Source organism: Heptranchias perlo, chromosome 10 (genome assembly GCF_035084215.1).
Source record: "Heptranchias perlo isolate sHepPer1 chromosome 10, sHepPer1.hap1, whole genome shotgun sequence".
In the NCBI taxonomy this organism is placed as follows: Eukaryota; Metazoa; Chordata; class Chondrichthyes; order Hexanchiformes; family Hexanchidae; genus Heptranchias; species Heptranchias perlo.
Window position 1 is genome coordinate 83,221,622 of NC_090334.1, and position 14,844 is coordinate 83,236,465.

At 54.7% G+C, this 14,844-nt stretch overlaps 1 protein-coding gene across 2 annotated transcripts; it reads left to right on the forward strand.

Moving 5' to 3' along the window:
• Positions 1-568: 568 nt before the first annotated feature.
• Positions 569-14,226, forward strand: LOC137326736 (uncharacterized). 2 transcript variants are annotated; one of them, XM_067992101.1, is made up of 5 exons: positions 569-658; positions 2,135-2,212; positions 6,086-6,267; positions 7,177-8,036; positions 11,019-14,226. In XM_067992101.1, the coding sequence occupies exons 2-5, from the start codon at positions 2,189-2,191 to the stop codon at positions 13,547-13,549; spliced, it is 3,597 nt and encodes a 1,198-aa protein (XP_067848202.1). In that variant the 5' UTR covers positions 569-658; positions 2,135-2,188; the 3' UTR covers positions 13,550-14,226. The 2 variants fall into 2 exon arrangements, with proteins under 2 accessions (XP_067848202.1, XP_067848205.1); XM_067992104.1 differs by lacking the exon at positions 2,135-2,212.
• The last annotated feature ends 618 nt before the right edge of the window (positions 14,227-14,844 follow it).

Consider the following 14,844-nt stretch of genomic DNA (forward strand, 5'->3'; position numbering starts at 1 on the left):
GATGTCACTGTTTTAGGGAGACTCCCCTGTGATGTCACTGTTTTTGGGAGCCTCCCCTGTGATGTCACTGTTTTAGGGAGACTCCCCTGTGATGTCACTGTTTTAGGGAGACTCCCCTGTGATGTCACTGTTTTAGGGAGACCCCCCCCTGTGATGTCACTGTTTTAGGGAGACTCCCCTGTGATGTCACTGTTTTAGGGAGACTCCCCTGTGATGTCACTGTTTTAGGGAAACTCCCCTGTGATGTCACTGTTTTAGGGAGACCCCCCCCTGTGATGTCACTGTTTTAGGGAGACCCCCCCTGTGATGTCACTGTTTTTGGGAGCCTCCCCTGTGATGTCACTGTTTTAGGGAGACTCCCCTGTGATGTCACTGTTTTTGGGAGCCTCCCCTGTGATGTCACTGTTTTAGGGAGACTCCCCTGTGATGTCACTGTTTTTGGGAGCCTCCCCTGTGATGTCACTGTTTTTGGGAGTCTCCCCCTGTGACATCACACCGTTACTGAGAGACTCCCCACCGTGACGTCACCCCGTTACCGGGAGACTCGTTGTGACGTCACTCCGTTACTAGGTCAGCTCCCTGTGACGTCACGGGGGCGGGGCCGGTGATCCCGGGAGTCGCGTGAGGAGGAGGCCGCGATCCAGCAGCGCGGAGCCGGGTAAGAGCCGCAGGTTGGGGCCGGTCCCGGAGCCCAGTCTTCCGGCAAAAGCATGGTCAGGACCCCGGGAGAGAGGCGCAGCCCTCGGACCCAGCAACTGCTGCAACCCCGGGGCCCGAGCGCTGCAACCCTCCTCCTTCCACAGAGAGCGGCCGCCTCACCCTGGGAGACCCGGGGCCGGGCCGGGGCTTTGTCCAGAGACACGGCCGCCCGGACCCCGCGGCACTCCCGACAGCCCGGTCAGACCCCGTTACTGGGCAGAGGGGAGTCCGCTCAGGGCCGAAATCTGAGGGGGGGGAATGGTGTCTCCTCCTGGTGGGGGTCTCCCCCCTGGGGTGGGGAGAGGGATTGGCGTCTCTTGGGGGAGGGGGGAATGGTGTCTGCCCCGGGGGGGGGGGAATGGTGTCTGCCCCGGGGGGGGTGTGAGGGGAATGGTCTCTGCCCCGGGGGGCGGGGGCGGGGGGGTGAGGGGAATGGTCTCTGCCCCGCGGGGGGGGGGGAATGGTCTCTGCCCCGGGGGGGGGGGGGGGGGTGAGGGGAATGGTGTCTGTCCCAGGGGGGGGGGTGGGGGGAATGGTGTCTGCCCTGGTGGGGGGGGGGGGGGTGAGGGGAATGGTGTCTGCCCTGGGGGGGGGGGGCGGTGAGGGGAATGGTGTCTTCCCCGGGGGGGGGGGGGGGGGGGGAATGGTCTCTGCCCCGGGGGGGGGGGGGGGGGGGAATGGTCTCTGCCCCGGGGGGGGGGGGGGGGGGGGAATGGTGACTCCTGCGGGGCCTTTGCCCTGGTGTTGTTGTTGTTGAACTATGTTGACAGAACCTGTTTCTAATGAACTTTTGCATCAAACAGGCACGGCCAACAACAATAACATTTACAGACCTCGGAGGGTTGTAGGGGGCTGGAGGGGGTCACAGAGATAGAGAGAGGGGAGGGGGGCGAGGGTCACGGAGGGATTGGAACACAAGGATGAGAATTTTAAAATCGAGGCGTTCCCGGACCGGGAGCCGATGTCGGTCGGCGAGCACGGCGGGGGGGGTTGACGGGTGAACGGGACTCGGCGCGAGTTAGGATACGGGGGGGGCCCGCAGAGTTTTTGGATGAGCTGGAGTTTACAGAGGGTGGGAGAGGTGAGGGTTGGAATAGTCGAGCCTGGAGGTGATAAAAGTTGCGGGTGAGGGTTTCTGCAGCGGATGAGCTGGGGCCGGGGCCGGGGCGGAGACGGGCGATGTCACGGAGGCGGAAGTAGGCGGCCTCGGCGAGGGAAGAGGCAGCTCAGCTCGGGGTCAGACAGGGCAGCGAGGTCACGAAGAGTAAACTTGTAATTGTTTTAACGTTTGTTTTTTTTTTGAGTGGGGATGCGGGCAGGGGTTCCTGTGTCGTTGTCGAGCACAGTGTGGTACAGCCAGTCCCGGGGTGTTTAAAACCGACCTGTGCTGAGAGATGTGTAAAACACTTTAATGTGGTTTTTTTCACAACCCTAGAGCTGGGGCTCGATAATCTCGCCGCGCAAACTGAAATAACCACAGCAGCATCTGATGGAAACTGATGCTCTCCATCACGTGAGTTGCTGGAGGCAGGCTGCAGTTTGTTCTACCTTCAAATCTTTTTGTATGTTTTCCCCCCTCCCTCCCGCTAATGTTTTTTGAAACCTGTTCCCTGTGCCCTCGTGGAGTAGAGAGCCAGTTTAGAGCCCCCAAGGCTGTGGCTTTGTATAAGATCCCCGTGCATTAAGGGTGTGTCGGTGCAGGGACCTGGTTCATTGGCCCATCAGACAAGCCTGGCTGCTCTTGTTTCCAATGGCGCTGGCCTCTGCCTGGATAATCTGTGCTTCGTTTTAAGGCTGGCGGATCACAAAGGCCTCCTGATGTTTGAAGTTCTACCATTTGTACCAAACGGTCCTTTGTAAGGTTAAACGCAGGAGGCATGCACGACTCGTATCCTGCTCCTCCCCCCTCCACTCCCAGCAATCCAGAGGCCTGGACCAGAGAACGCGAGTTCAAATCCCACTTGGGCAGTTTAAGAATCTGAATTTGTTTTTTTTTAAAATCTAGAAATAAAAATCTGGGATCAGTAAAAGTGACCACGAAGCTGTCGGATTGTCGTAAAAACCCAACTGGTTCACTGATGTCCTTTAGGGAAGGAAACCTGCCGTCCTTACCCGGTCTGGGCCTATACGTGACTCCAGTCCCCAAACCAATGTGGTTGACTCTTAACTGCCCCCTGATGTGGTCCAGCGAGACTCTTGGTTGTATCAAATCGAGTGCAATTAGGGACAGACAATAAATGCCGGCCTTGCCAGTGACACCTACATCCCCAGACTGAATTTTTAAAAGTTCAGATTATTAAATATTTTTCCCACTCCGATTCTCAACTCTTCCCTACTCTCTCCTCCTCCCCCCACCCCCCCCCCCCCCCCCCCAAAGACGGCACTGAACCCCTAGTACCTCGGTCAATTGGTCAGTCTGAGCCTAGCCAGTGGGTGTTAGAGTAATCTTTTACTGGAGTGGATTAAACAGGGCAGTGTTTGTCTGTAGAGCTGATAGTGTGGCCCCATCCATGCTTTTCCCCTCCTCATCCTCTTTGATATAAGAAAGACTTGCATTTATATAGCGCCTTGCACAACCTCAGAATGTTCCAAAGCGCCAATGAAGTACTTTTTGAAGTGTAGTCACTGTTGTAATGTAGGAAACGCAGCAGCCAATTTGTGCACAGCAAGATCCCACAAACAGCAATATGAAAATGACCAGATAACTGTTTTTTTCGGTGCTGGTTGAGGGATAAATATTAGCCAGAACACTGGGGAGAACTCCCCTGCTCTTCTTTCAATAGTGGCCTTGGGATCTTTGACATCCAGCTGAGAGGGCAGACGGGGCCCCGGTTTAACGTCTCGGCACCTCCGACCGTGCGGCACTCCCCCAGTGCTGCACTGGGAGAATCAGCCTGGGTTATGGGCTCAAGTCTCTGGAGTGGGTCTCGAACCCATGACTCAGAGGCGAGAGTGATACCCACTGAGCCCCACACAGGATGACCAAGAAATTGATTAAAAAGGGAGAAAATAGAATATGAGTAAACTAGCAAGAAATATAAAAACAGATTATAAGAGCTTCTACCAGTATGTAAAAAGGAAGAGAGTAGCAAAAGTGAACGTGGGTCCCTTAGAGGCTGAGACAGGAGAAATTATAACGGGGAATAAGGAAATGGCAAATATTTTGTATCTGTCTTCACAGTAAAAGACACAAAAAATGTACCAGAAATAGTGGGGCACCAAGGGTCTAATGAGAGTGAGGAACTTAAAGTAATTAGTATCAATAGAGAAAAAGTACTGGAGAAATTAATGGGATTAAAAGCAGACAAATCCCCTGTACCTGATGGCCTAAGAGGTGGCTGCAGAGATAGTGGATGCATTGGTTGTGATCTCTAGATTCTAGAACGGCCCCAGCGGATTGGAAGGTGGTAAATGTAACCCCGCTATTCAAGAAAGGAGGGAGAGAGAAAACAGGGAACTACAGACCAGTTAGTCTGACATCAGTCGTCGGGAAAATGTTGGAATCCATTATTAAGGAAGTGGTAACAGGGCACTGAGAAAATCATAAAATGATTAGGCAGAGTCAACGTGGTTTTATGAAAGGAAAATCGAGTTTTACAAATTTATTAGTTTTTTGAGGGTGTAACTAGCAGGGTAGATAAAGGGGAACCAGTGGATGTCATAGATTTGGATTTTCAAAAGGCATTCGATAAGGTGCCACATAAAAGGTTGTTACTCAAGATTAGGGCTCACGAGATAGGAACAGGAGTAGGCCATTCAGCCCCATCGTGCCTGCTCTGCCATTTGATAAGATCATGGCTGATCTGTGATCTAACTCCATATACCTGCCTTTGGCCCATATCCCTTAATACCTTTGGTTGCCAAAAAGCTATCTATCTCAGATTTAAATTTAGCAATTGAGCTAGTATCAATTGCCGTTTGCGGAAGAGAGTTCCAAACTTCTACCACCCTTTGTGTGTAGAAGTGTTTTCTAATCTCGCTCCTGAAAGGTCTGGCTCTAATTTTTAGACTGTGCCCCCTACTCCTAGAATCCCCAACCAGCGGAAATAGTTTCTCTCCATCCACCCTATCTGTTCCCCTTAATATCTTATAAACTTCGATCAGATCACCCCTTAACCTTCGAAACTCCAGCGAATACAACCCCAATTTGTGTAATCTCTCCTCGTAACTAAACCCTTGAAGTCCGGGTATCGTTCTAGTAAACCTACGCTGCACTCCCTCCAAGGCCAATATGTCCTTCCGAAGGTGCGGTGCCCAGAACTGCTCACAGTACTCCAGGTGCGGTCTAACTAGCGTTTTGTACAGCTGCAGCATAACTTCTGCCCCCTTGTACTCTAGTAGATGGGGTGTAATATATTAGCACGGATTGAGGCTTGGTAAACGGACAGAAAACAGAGAGTAGGAATAAACAGGTCATTTTCAGGTTGGCAGGCTGTAACTAGTGGGGTGCCGCAAGGATCAGTGCTTGGGCCTCAGCTATTTACAATCTATATTAATGACTTAGATGAAAGGACCGAATGTAATGTATCCAAGTTTGCTGATGATAGGAGAGATTGAGTAGAATGGAGCTACATTCTCTGGAGTTTAGAAGAATGAGAGGTGATCTCTTTGAAATGTATAAAATTCTTAGAGGGCTTGACAGGGTAGATGCTGAGAGGCTGTTTCCCCTGGATAGAGTGTCTAGAACTAGGGGACATAGTCTCAGGATAAGGGGTCGGCCATTTAGGACTGAGATGAGGAAAAATTTCTTCACTCAGAGGGTTGTGAATCTTTGGAATTTTCTGCTCTGGATGCTCTGTCATTGAGTATATTTAAAACTGAGATGGATAGATTTTTGGACTCTAGGGGAATCAAGGGATATGGGGATCGGGCGGGAAAGTGCAGTTGAGGTTGAAGATCGGCCATGATCTTAATGAATGGCGGAGCAGGCTCGAGGGGCCGTATGGCCTACTCCTGCTCCTATTTCTAATGTTCTTATGCCTGGTTGTCCCGAGGGCATTAAGAATCAACCCCATAGTGTGGGGACTGGAGTCACATATAGGCCCAGACCGGGTAAGGACGGCAGGTTTCCTTCCCTAAAGGACATTAGTGAACCAGTTGGGTTTTTATGACAATCCTACAGCTTCATGGTCACTTTTCCTGCTGCCGACTGACAAATGATCTGATTTTAATGAACTAAATTCACAAGTTGCCATGGTGGGATTTGAACCTGCAACCTCTAGGTCTATAGTCCAGGCTATCCTACTGGTAAATGATGGGAATGTGGAAGAAAAAAAAATGTTTCCTGTATTTTGGGAACAGAGGCTGTCGATTATGGCTCTTGTTTGGGTAAAATTGCTTCACTAAAATGCCGGACGATTAATTGTGCCCGATTTATACCCTGCAGGGCTGCACCATGGACGTGGCCAATCACGGCTTAGTGCTGCTGCAACAGTTGAACATCCAGCGGGAGTTTGGCTTCCTGTGTGACTGCACGGTCGCGGTGGGAGACATTCACTTCAAAGCTCACCGAGCCGTGCTGGCCGCCTTCTCCAACTACTTCAAAATGATCTTCATTCATCAGTCGAGGTAAGGGGTGCGCGCTCTCTCTCTCCTTCTCTCCTCCTCTCCTCTTCTTCTCTCTTCTCTCTTCCTTTCTCCCTGAAGGTTCTTGAATTCATCCAACTCCTGGCCTTTGTGAGCAAGTCTGGGCATTGTGTTGGCAGGGTATCTGACCATGGATGGCATCACATCCAGGGCCAATCCTGCCCGTGCCCAATGCCCACATACAGGATCGTGATCAGGAGTAAGAGGCCCGGCTGATCTCCCCAGCCTGGATTCAACTGTGGGCACCCCCCACCCTCCCCTCATTGCTGCCCCCATGCCACCCACTGGGATCAACCAACTCTCCAAAAAATTAGGTGATTGAACCTGCTCTGAATGCCTCACTGGAAAGAAAGAACTTGCATTTATATAGCGCCTTTCACAACCTCAGGACATCACAGCAAATGAAGTATTTTTGAAGTGTGGTCACTGTTGTAATGTAGGAAACACGGCAGCCAATTTGCGCACAGCAAGATCCCACAAACAGCAGTGTGATAATGACCAGATAATCTGTTTTTAGTGATGTTGGTTGAGGAATAAATATTGGCCCCAGGACACCAGGGAGAACTCCCTTGCTCTTCTTCCATAGTGGCTGTGGGATCTTTTACGTCCACCTGAGAGGGCAGGCGAGGCCTCGGTTTAACGTCTCATCCGAAAGACGGCCCCTCCGACAGTGCAGCACCCCCTCAGTACTGGCACTGGGAGCGCCAGCCTGGATTTTGCGCTCGAGTCTCGAGCGGGGGCTCGAACCCACGACCGTCTGACTCCGAGGCGCGAGCGCTGCCCGCTGAGCCTCGGCTGAGACCTGAGCCGTTGGGTGAAGGTTTACATTGGAAAATGCTCTGCCCGTTTTTTTTTTTTTTGACGTCTTCGTACCTCTGTTTCTTCCCACAGTGACTACATCAAGGTGCAGCCGGTCGACATTCAGCCCGATATCTTCAGCTACCTGCTGCACCTGATGTACACGGGCAAGGGGCCAAAGCAGCCGGTCGACCCCAACCGCCTGGAAGAGGGCATCAGGTTCCTCCACGCCTACAACTTGGTCCATGACCCGGGTCACGGCGGGCAGGTCTTCGTCCAGCACCATGAGGTGATGCCCCTGCAGTCGCCCAACCTCTACGGCATCCAGATATCGGGCTCCCAGAAGCTGGCCATGGCCTCGGGGGGGGTACGGGACCTCCAGCCAGCGGGAGCCAGGGTCGGGGCAGACCCGCTGTGCCAGCTGTCCCTCGGTGTGCCCTCCAACATTCCCGAGCACCGGTACGCTCGGGCTCCGGTGATGCCGGCAGCGAGCCAGGAGTCGGCTAACCCCCAGGAGGAGTACAGCCCCAGCCAGTTGGCGGGGTCTCGGAGCAGCTCCTCGGGGGGCCTGCAGGTGCCCGGCCTCAACTTCAAGCGGGGCAAGTACCACAAACTGTACTCGTGCCACTACTGCGGAGAGCGTTTCAGCGCGCGGAGCAGCCTACGGGACCACCTGTACTCGCACGCCAGCGGCGCCCTGCCCTACGGAGCCCCCTCCGAGAACAGGGGGCTCGGAGACCCCCAGGAGGCCGGCGAGGAGGCGGAGAAGCCCGAGGGGCTCCCGGGGCCGTGCAGCGAACCCCCAGCGCTGGACCAGCAGGGCAGCAACAGCCCGGAGGAGCAGCCTCCCGTCGGCCTGACGCTGACCATCGCCGCCGGAGGCGACGCTGTCGAGACCAGCGGTAGTTTCGGGATCGCCAAGCGGAGGAAGTTCGCCTGCACCGTGTGTGGCCGTGAGTTTCTGAAACCTCGAGACGCTGCGGGGAGGGAGGGAAACGCATGTAAACTGCGCCGGCAGGAATCCCCTCTCCTCTCCCCTCCTCCTCTCGGGCCAGTGCTCATCCAGAGCTCCGCAGCCCGGGTCCTGCTCCACCATTGGCGGCCGTGCCTTCAGCTGCCTAGGCCCTAAGCTCTGGAATTCCCTCCCTAAACCTCTCCGTCTCTCTCTCTCTCTCCTCCTTTAAGACGCTCCTTAAAACCTACCTCTTTGACCAAGCTTTTGGTCACCTGTCCTAATATCTCCTTATATGGCTCGATGTCGAATTTCATCTGGTAATCACTCGTGAAGCACCTTGAGACGTTTTACTACGTTAAATTACCTAGAACGTATGGCACAGAAACAGGTCCATGCCGGTGTTTATGCTCCACATGAGCCTCCTCCCTCCCTGCTTCATCTCACCCTATCACCATATCCTTCTATTCCTTTCTCCCTCATGTGTTTATCGAGCTTCCCCTTAAATGTATCTACACTATTCGCCTCAACCACTCCTTGTGGGAGCGAGTTCCACATTCTCACCACTCTCTGGGTAAAGAAGTTTCTCCTGAATTCCCTATTGGATTTATTAGTGACTATCTTATATTTATGGCCCCTAGTTCCGGTCTCCCCCACAAGTGGAAACACTTTCTCCACATCTACCCTATCAAACCCTTTCATAATCTTAAAGACCCCTATCAGGTCACCCCTCAGTCTTCCCTTTTCAAGAGATAAAAGCCCCAGCCTGCTCAATCTTTCCTGATAGGTATAACCTCTAAGTTCTGGTATCATCCTAGTAAATATTTTTTTTCACCTTCTCCACTGCCTCTATATCCATTATATAATATGAACTGTTCACAATACAAGAGTGGTCTGACCAAGGTTCTATACAAGTTTAACATAGCCTCTCTACTTTTCAATTCTATCCCTCTAGAAATGAACCCCAGTGCTCGGTTTCCATTATTTATGAATTACGTACGCCTCTCTATCCACCTCTCCTTTAAGACGCTCCTTTAAACCAACCTCTTTGACCAACCTGTCCCAAAAACTCTTATGTGGTTCGGTGTCAAACTTTGTCTGATTTACGTTCCTGTGAAGCGCCTTGGGATGTTTTGCGATATAAATAATTTGTCGTTTAAATCTTACATTTAAAAAAAACGTCCAGTGCACCCTGGGCCCCCCCTGTTGGAGGTGTTGTGATTTACGATTGAGTGAAGCCCCCCTGACCTAGTTAACCCAGCTCACCAACTACAAACTCGGCCGGCTGTTGTCTGTAGTAATGTAACAAACACAATCATTTCAGCCATTAAGCTCAGCAAATAGAAACACAGACTTGCATTTATATAGCCCCTTTTGTGACCTTGGGACGTCCCAAAGAGCTTTACAGCCAGTGAAGTACTTTTTGAAGTGTGGTCACTGTTGTGATGTAGGAAAAGCAGCAGCCAATTTATGCACAGCAAGATCCCACAAGCAGCAATGAGATAATGACCAGATAATCTGTTTTGATGTTGGTTGAGGGATAAATATTAGCCCCAGGACACCAGGGAGAACTCCCCTGCTCTTCTTCCAATAGTGGCCATGGGATCTTTTACCTGAGAGGGGCAGACGGGGGCCTCAGTTTAACGTCTCATCCGAAAGACGGCACCTCTGACAGTGCAGCACTCCCTCAGTACTGCACTGGGAGTGTCGGCCTTTTTGGGTTTTGTGCTCAAGTCTCTGGAGTGACTCAGAGGTGAGAGTGCTGCCCACTGATCCACGGCTAACGGTTTTACCAAGTCAGTTGTTGGGGGGGAGTTAAATGATTTCAATTTCTCGAGGGCAATTAGGGATGGGCAATAAATGCTGGCCTCGCCAGCGACGCCCACATCCCGTGAACGAATAAAAAAAAATTAAAATTAGTAGAAGAAAGACTTGCATTTATATAGTGCCTTTCACATCCGCAGGATGTCCCAAAGTGCTTCACAATCAACAAAGTACTTTTTGAAGTGTAGTCACTATTGTAATCATAGAAGTTTACAACATGGAAACAGGCCCTTCGGCCCAACATGTCCATGTCGCCCAGTTTATACCACTAAGCTAGTCCCAATTGCCTGCACTTGGCCCATATCCCTCTATACCCATCTTACCCATGTAACTGTCCAAATGCTTTTAAAAGACAAAATTGTACCCGCCTCTACTACTGCCTCTGGCAGCTCGTTCCAGACACTCACCACCCTTTGAGTGAAAAAATTGCCCCTCTGGACCCTTTTGTATCTCTCCCCTCTCACCTTAAATCTATGCCCCCTCGTTATAGACTCCCCTACCTTTGGGGAAAGATTTTGACTATCTACCTTATCTATGCCCCTCATTATTTTATAGACTTCTATAAGATCACCCCTTAACCTCCTACTCTCCAGGGAAAAAAGTCCCAGTCTGTCTAACCTCTCCCTATAAGTCAAACCATCAAGTCCCGGTAGCATCCTAGTAAATCTTTTCTGCACTCTTTCTAGTTTAATAATATCCTTTCTATAATAGGGTGACCAGAACTGTACACAGTATTCCAAGTGTGGCCTCACCAATGCCCTGTACAACTTCAACAAGACATCCCAACTCCTGTATTCAATGTTCTGACCAATGAAACCAAGCATGCTGAATGCCTTCTTCACCACCCTATCCACCTGTGACTCCACTTTCAAGGAGCTATGAACCTGTACTCCTAGATCTCTTTGTTCTATAACTCTCCCCAGCGCCCTACCATTAACGGAGTAGGTCCTGGCCCGATTCGATCTACCAAAATGCATCACCTCACGTTAATGTAGGAAACACGGCAGCCAATTTGAGCACAGCAAGATCCCACAAACAGCAATGTGATAAATGACCAGATAATCTGTTTTTTGAGGTGTCGAGAAGGGCGAAGATTGATTGATTTTTTTTTTTAAAAACAAAAAAATGAGTCGCAATTTGTGTGTGCTCCTCTCCCTAGATTCCCCTGAGCCAGAGCCCAGCAGCATCTCGTCGTTCCTACCGCTTGGGGCCGAGGAGGTGCCGTCTGCCAAGCGCCAGCAGGTGGCGAGCGCGAGCCGAGAGGGCCAGGTGCCGGCGGCGGAGGTGGTGGAGAGCGCCTTCCGCGGCGTGTTCCCGCAGTACGACGGAGCGCAGGCGCACTCCCACTACAAGTGCAAGAGGGCGGGCTGCGAGCGGGTGCAGCTGGACTGCCGGCGGGGGGACAAGTTTGTGCACAAGTGGCTGTCGGACAAGGACCTGACGTACTGCGAGCGGACGGGCCTGTACTGGCTGCTGTACGAGGAGGGTCAGGGCATGTACTGCTACCTGTGCCGGAGGCACGACACCCAGAACAAGCAGAACAAGACCAAAGTCTTCAACGGCACCCCCGCCGTCCGGTACAAGAAGTCGGCCCTGCAGGTCCACGCGGAGTCGCAGCAGCACGGCGCGGCGGTGCACGCCGAGCTGGCCGGCCGCATGTCGGAGCGGGAGATGGCGGAGAAGGAGCGGGAGGAGGGGGCGGCCCTGCACGCCCTCTTCCTGGCGGCCTACTGGCTGGCCCGTGAGGACCTGCCCAGCGCCAAGCTGCTGTCGGTGCTGCGGCTGCTGGGCGAGGCCGGACTGGGCGGAGTCACTCACTTCCGGCGGGCGGACACGCTGCAGGAGGTCTTCCTGTCGCTGGGTCACGTGATCCGACGGCGGCTGCTCCGCCGGGTGAGGCAGGCGGGCTGCTACGGGCTCCTCTCGGACCAGGTGGCCGGAGGGTCAGCGGCCGCGGCCTCGCTGCTGGCCTTTGTCCAGTACGTTGACGCCAAGACGGCCGAGGTGCTGACCAGCTTCCTCTTCGTGGAGGCGGTGAGGAGGAGGCGGAGGCAGGACCCGGACCCGGACCCGGAACCGGACTCTGAAGCGGCCGAGGAGCTGGCCGGGCTGATCCGCCAGGCCCTCCGGCGGCTGGAGCTGCCCGTCCAGCAGATGGCCTCTCTGGTGACCGACGGCGGGGAGCCGATGACGGCCGAGCGAGGCGGGGTGGCCGCCCGTCTCAAGGAGGCCAACCCGGCCCTGGTCTCCTTCCACTGCCTCTGCCACCGGCTGGCCCTGGCCGGGACCGCGGCCTGCCCCGACTGCCGCTACCTGCTCCGGGTCGAGGCCTACCTGGAGCAGCTGTGGGAGCTGCTGGAGAGGTCGCCGGGCCTGGCCGAGGCCTACCTGAGCGCCCGGCTGGAGACGGGGCCCCCCAGCGGCCGGTTGAGGCGGGCCTTGCTCCGGAAGCTGAGGCGGGCCTGCCACAAGCGCCGCCTGTCCTTCGAGGCCTCGGTCGAGGGGGCCTACAACGACTACGCCGCCCTGCTTCGGGCCTTGTCCGGCCTGCGGGACGCGGACGCGGCGGCCTGCGGCCTGCTGAGCCAGCTGCGCAGCGTGCGGTTCGCGGGGGCCCTGTACATCCTGCGGGAGGTCTCGCCCATCCTGGCCGGCCTGAGCAAGATCTTCCGCAAGGGGGCCGTCAACTTCTTCACCATCGAGCCCTCCATCAAGTACACCGTCTACAAGCTCAACGAGGCGGCCGGCACCAAGGAGGCCCTTGGCCGCCTCAAGGCCGACCTCCTGCCCGGCGGGCGCCTGGCCTCGGCCGAGCTCCTGCCGCCCAGCCCGGAGCAGGAGGCCGAGCTGGGCGCCCTGCTCGACGCTTACGTGGCGGCCCTCAAGGCCGACCTCCAGCGCAGGTTCGGCGCGTCTCTGCCCCTGGTCTCCGCCTTCTCCATTTTCAACCCGTTGCTGGTGCCCTCGCCCGAGTCGCCGGACTTTGCCGAGTACGGCCAGCCCGAGATCAAAACCCTGGCCGCCCACTTCTACCGGGAGGCCGAGGGCGGGGAGGCCAAGTTCAGCCAGCTGGTGGCAGAGTGGGGCAAGCTGAAGTTCGACCTCCACGCCTGGAAGAACAACGTGCCGGACTCTGTGCTGACCGACACCAGCGTGACCGTCACCGAGTGGTGCCTGAAGCGTCTCTTCACCCTCAAGAGCGAGCTGCACCGCTCCTACGCCGCCCTGCTGCCTCTGGCGGAGGTCTCGCTCTCCATGCCCATCACCAACGCCTGGTCGGAGAGGGGGTTCGGGGCGCTGAGGAGGATCGAGGCCCGGCTGCGCTCCGGGAGGGCCTGCGCCGCCACCACCGACCTGCTCAACAGCCTCATGCACATCAGCGTCAACGGGCCCGAATTCGGCACCTCCGAGTGTGCCCAGGTGGTCCAGGAGGCGGCGCTGCTCTTCCTGCAGCAGAGGCGGCGCAGGTTTGGCGGAGGCGGCGGGGGGGCAGTGGCGCCGGACAAGCCGCACTGCGCCTCCTCCAAGACGGAGGACGCGGCCGAGTCCTGTTACTCCGAGGCCTCGGACGTCTGCATGCAGACGGAGCAGGACCTGGAGCAGCTGCAGCAGGAGCTGGATGAGACGGTCGGCGCCCTGCAGCTGCACGTCGGCAACGAGAGCGACTCCGACGACAGCATCTGTGACTGAAACTTAACCAGACCGTTACCAAAGACGAGAGAGAGAGGGAGTCCGTGACGGAGCCGTGTCGTGTACATAAAGAAGGGAAGGGCGTATTCGAGCAACTTGCCTCTGACTCCAGCAGACTGGCCGCGACCAATTTCTCTGTTACATTTTGGCATAATCCGAGGGCTCGGTCTGTGTTACAAGGCTGCACCGCAGTCGATTGGTTTGTTGGGTGGGGGGGCCGGTTAGGGCACATCAGCTGTGCGTTATTTAGGTCAGATCCAGGAGAGTGGATCCCATCTTTCACCCCTGGGGTGTGGTCTTCGAACGCACCCCCCCCTTCCCCTCCCTTCGTCACACTTGTGACTTCTTGTCGTGGGATCTTTACTACTTGTTTAACGGTGCTATTTATAACCTATGGATGTAGACACACCCCCCGCCCTGTCCCTTCCCAATTATCACCACGATGGTCAGCGGAAGACTGCCGGTTTCGTGTATCGGAATGAAGGATGTGACTGGCAGTAACACAGGTGGCATTTCTCCAGGCCCAGGGGTGGTGGTGTGGGATCACCACACACTGCAGCTGCATTGAGCACATTTTTTTGAAAATGCCTTTAAACCTAAATAGATTTGTTAATCAAGTTTTTTTTTACTGTAGATGCATTTTAAAAGCAAAGTCAATTAAACATAGTTTTAATGAATTTTGTTGCAGCTCACTGTGACAGGAAATGTTCTGTGTGATTGTATAAATACAGAGGTCACTGGCTGTGTTGTTTGCTCCTTGTGTTACATGTAGTGATATTTTTGGAGAGGGGTCTCATTTCTCTCTGGTCCTCTCCCGAAGGTGCTGACTCTCACTGGGGTACGGGACCCCTCCTCTCCCGAAGGTGCTGACTCTCACTGGGGTACAGGTCCCCTCCTCTCCTGAAGGTGCTGACTCTCACTGGGGTACGGGTCCCCTCCTCTCCCGAAGGTGCTGACTCTCACTGGGGTACGGGTCCCCTCCTCTCCCGAAGGTGCTGACTCTCACTGGGGTACGGGACCCCTCCTCTCCCGAAGGTGCTGACTCTCACTGGGGTACAGGTCCCCTCCTCTCCTGAAGGTGCTGACTCTCACTGGGGTACAGGTCCCCTCCTCTCCCGAAGGTGCTGACTCTCACTGGGGTACGGGTCCCCTCCTCTCCCGAAGGTGCTGACCCTCACTGGGGTACGGGTCCCCTCCTCTCTCGAAGGTGCTGACTCCCACGGTGGTTCGCACTGAGGGGCCCTTTCTTTGTGCGTGAGTCCACTGATTGAGTGTTAAGATATTCGACCATAGAG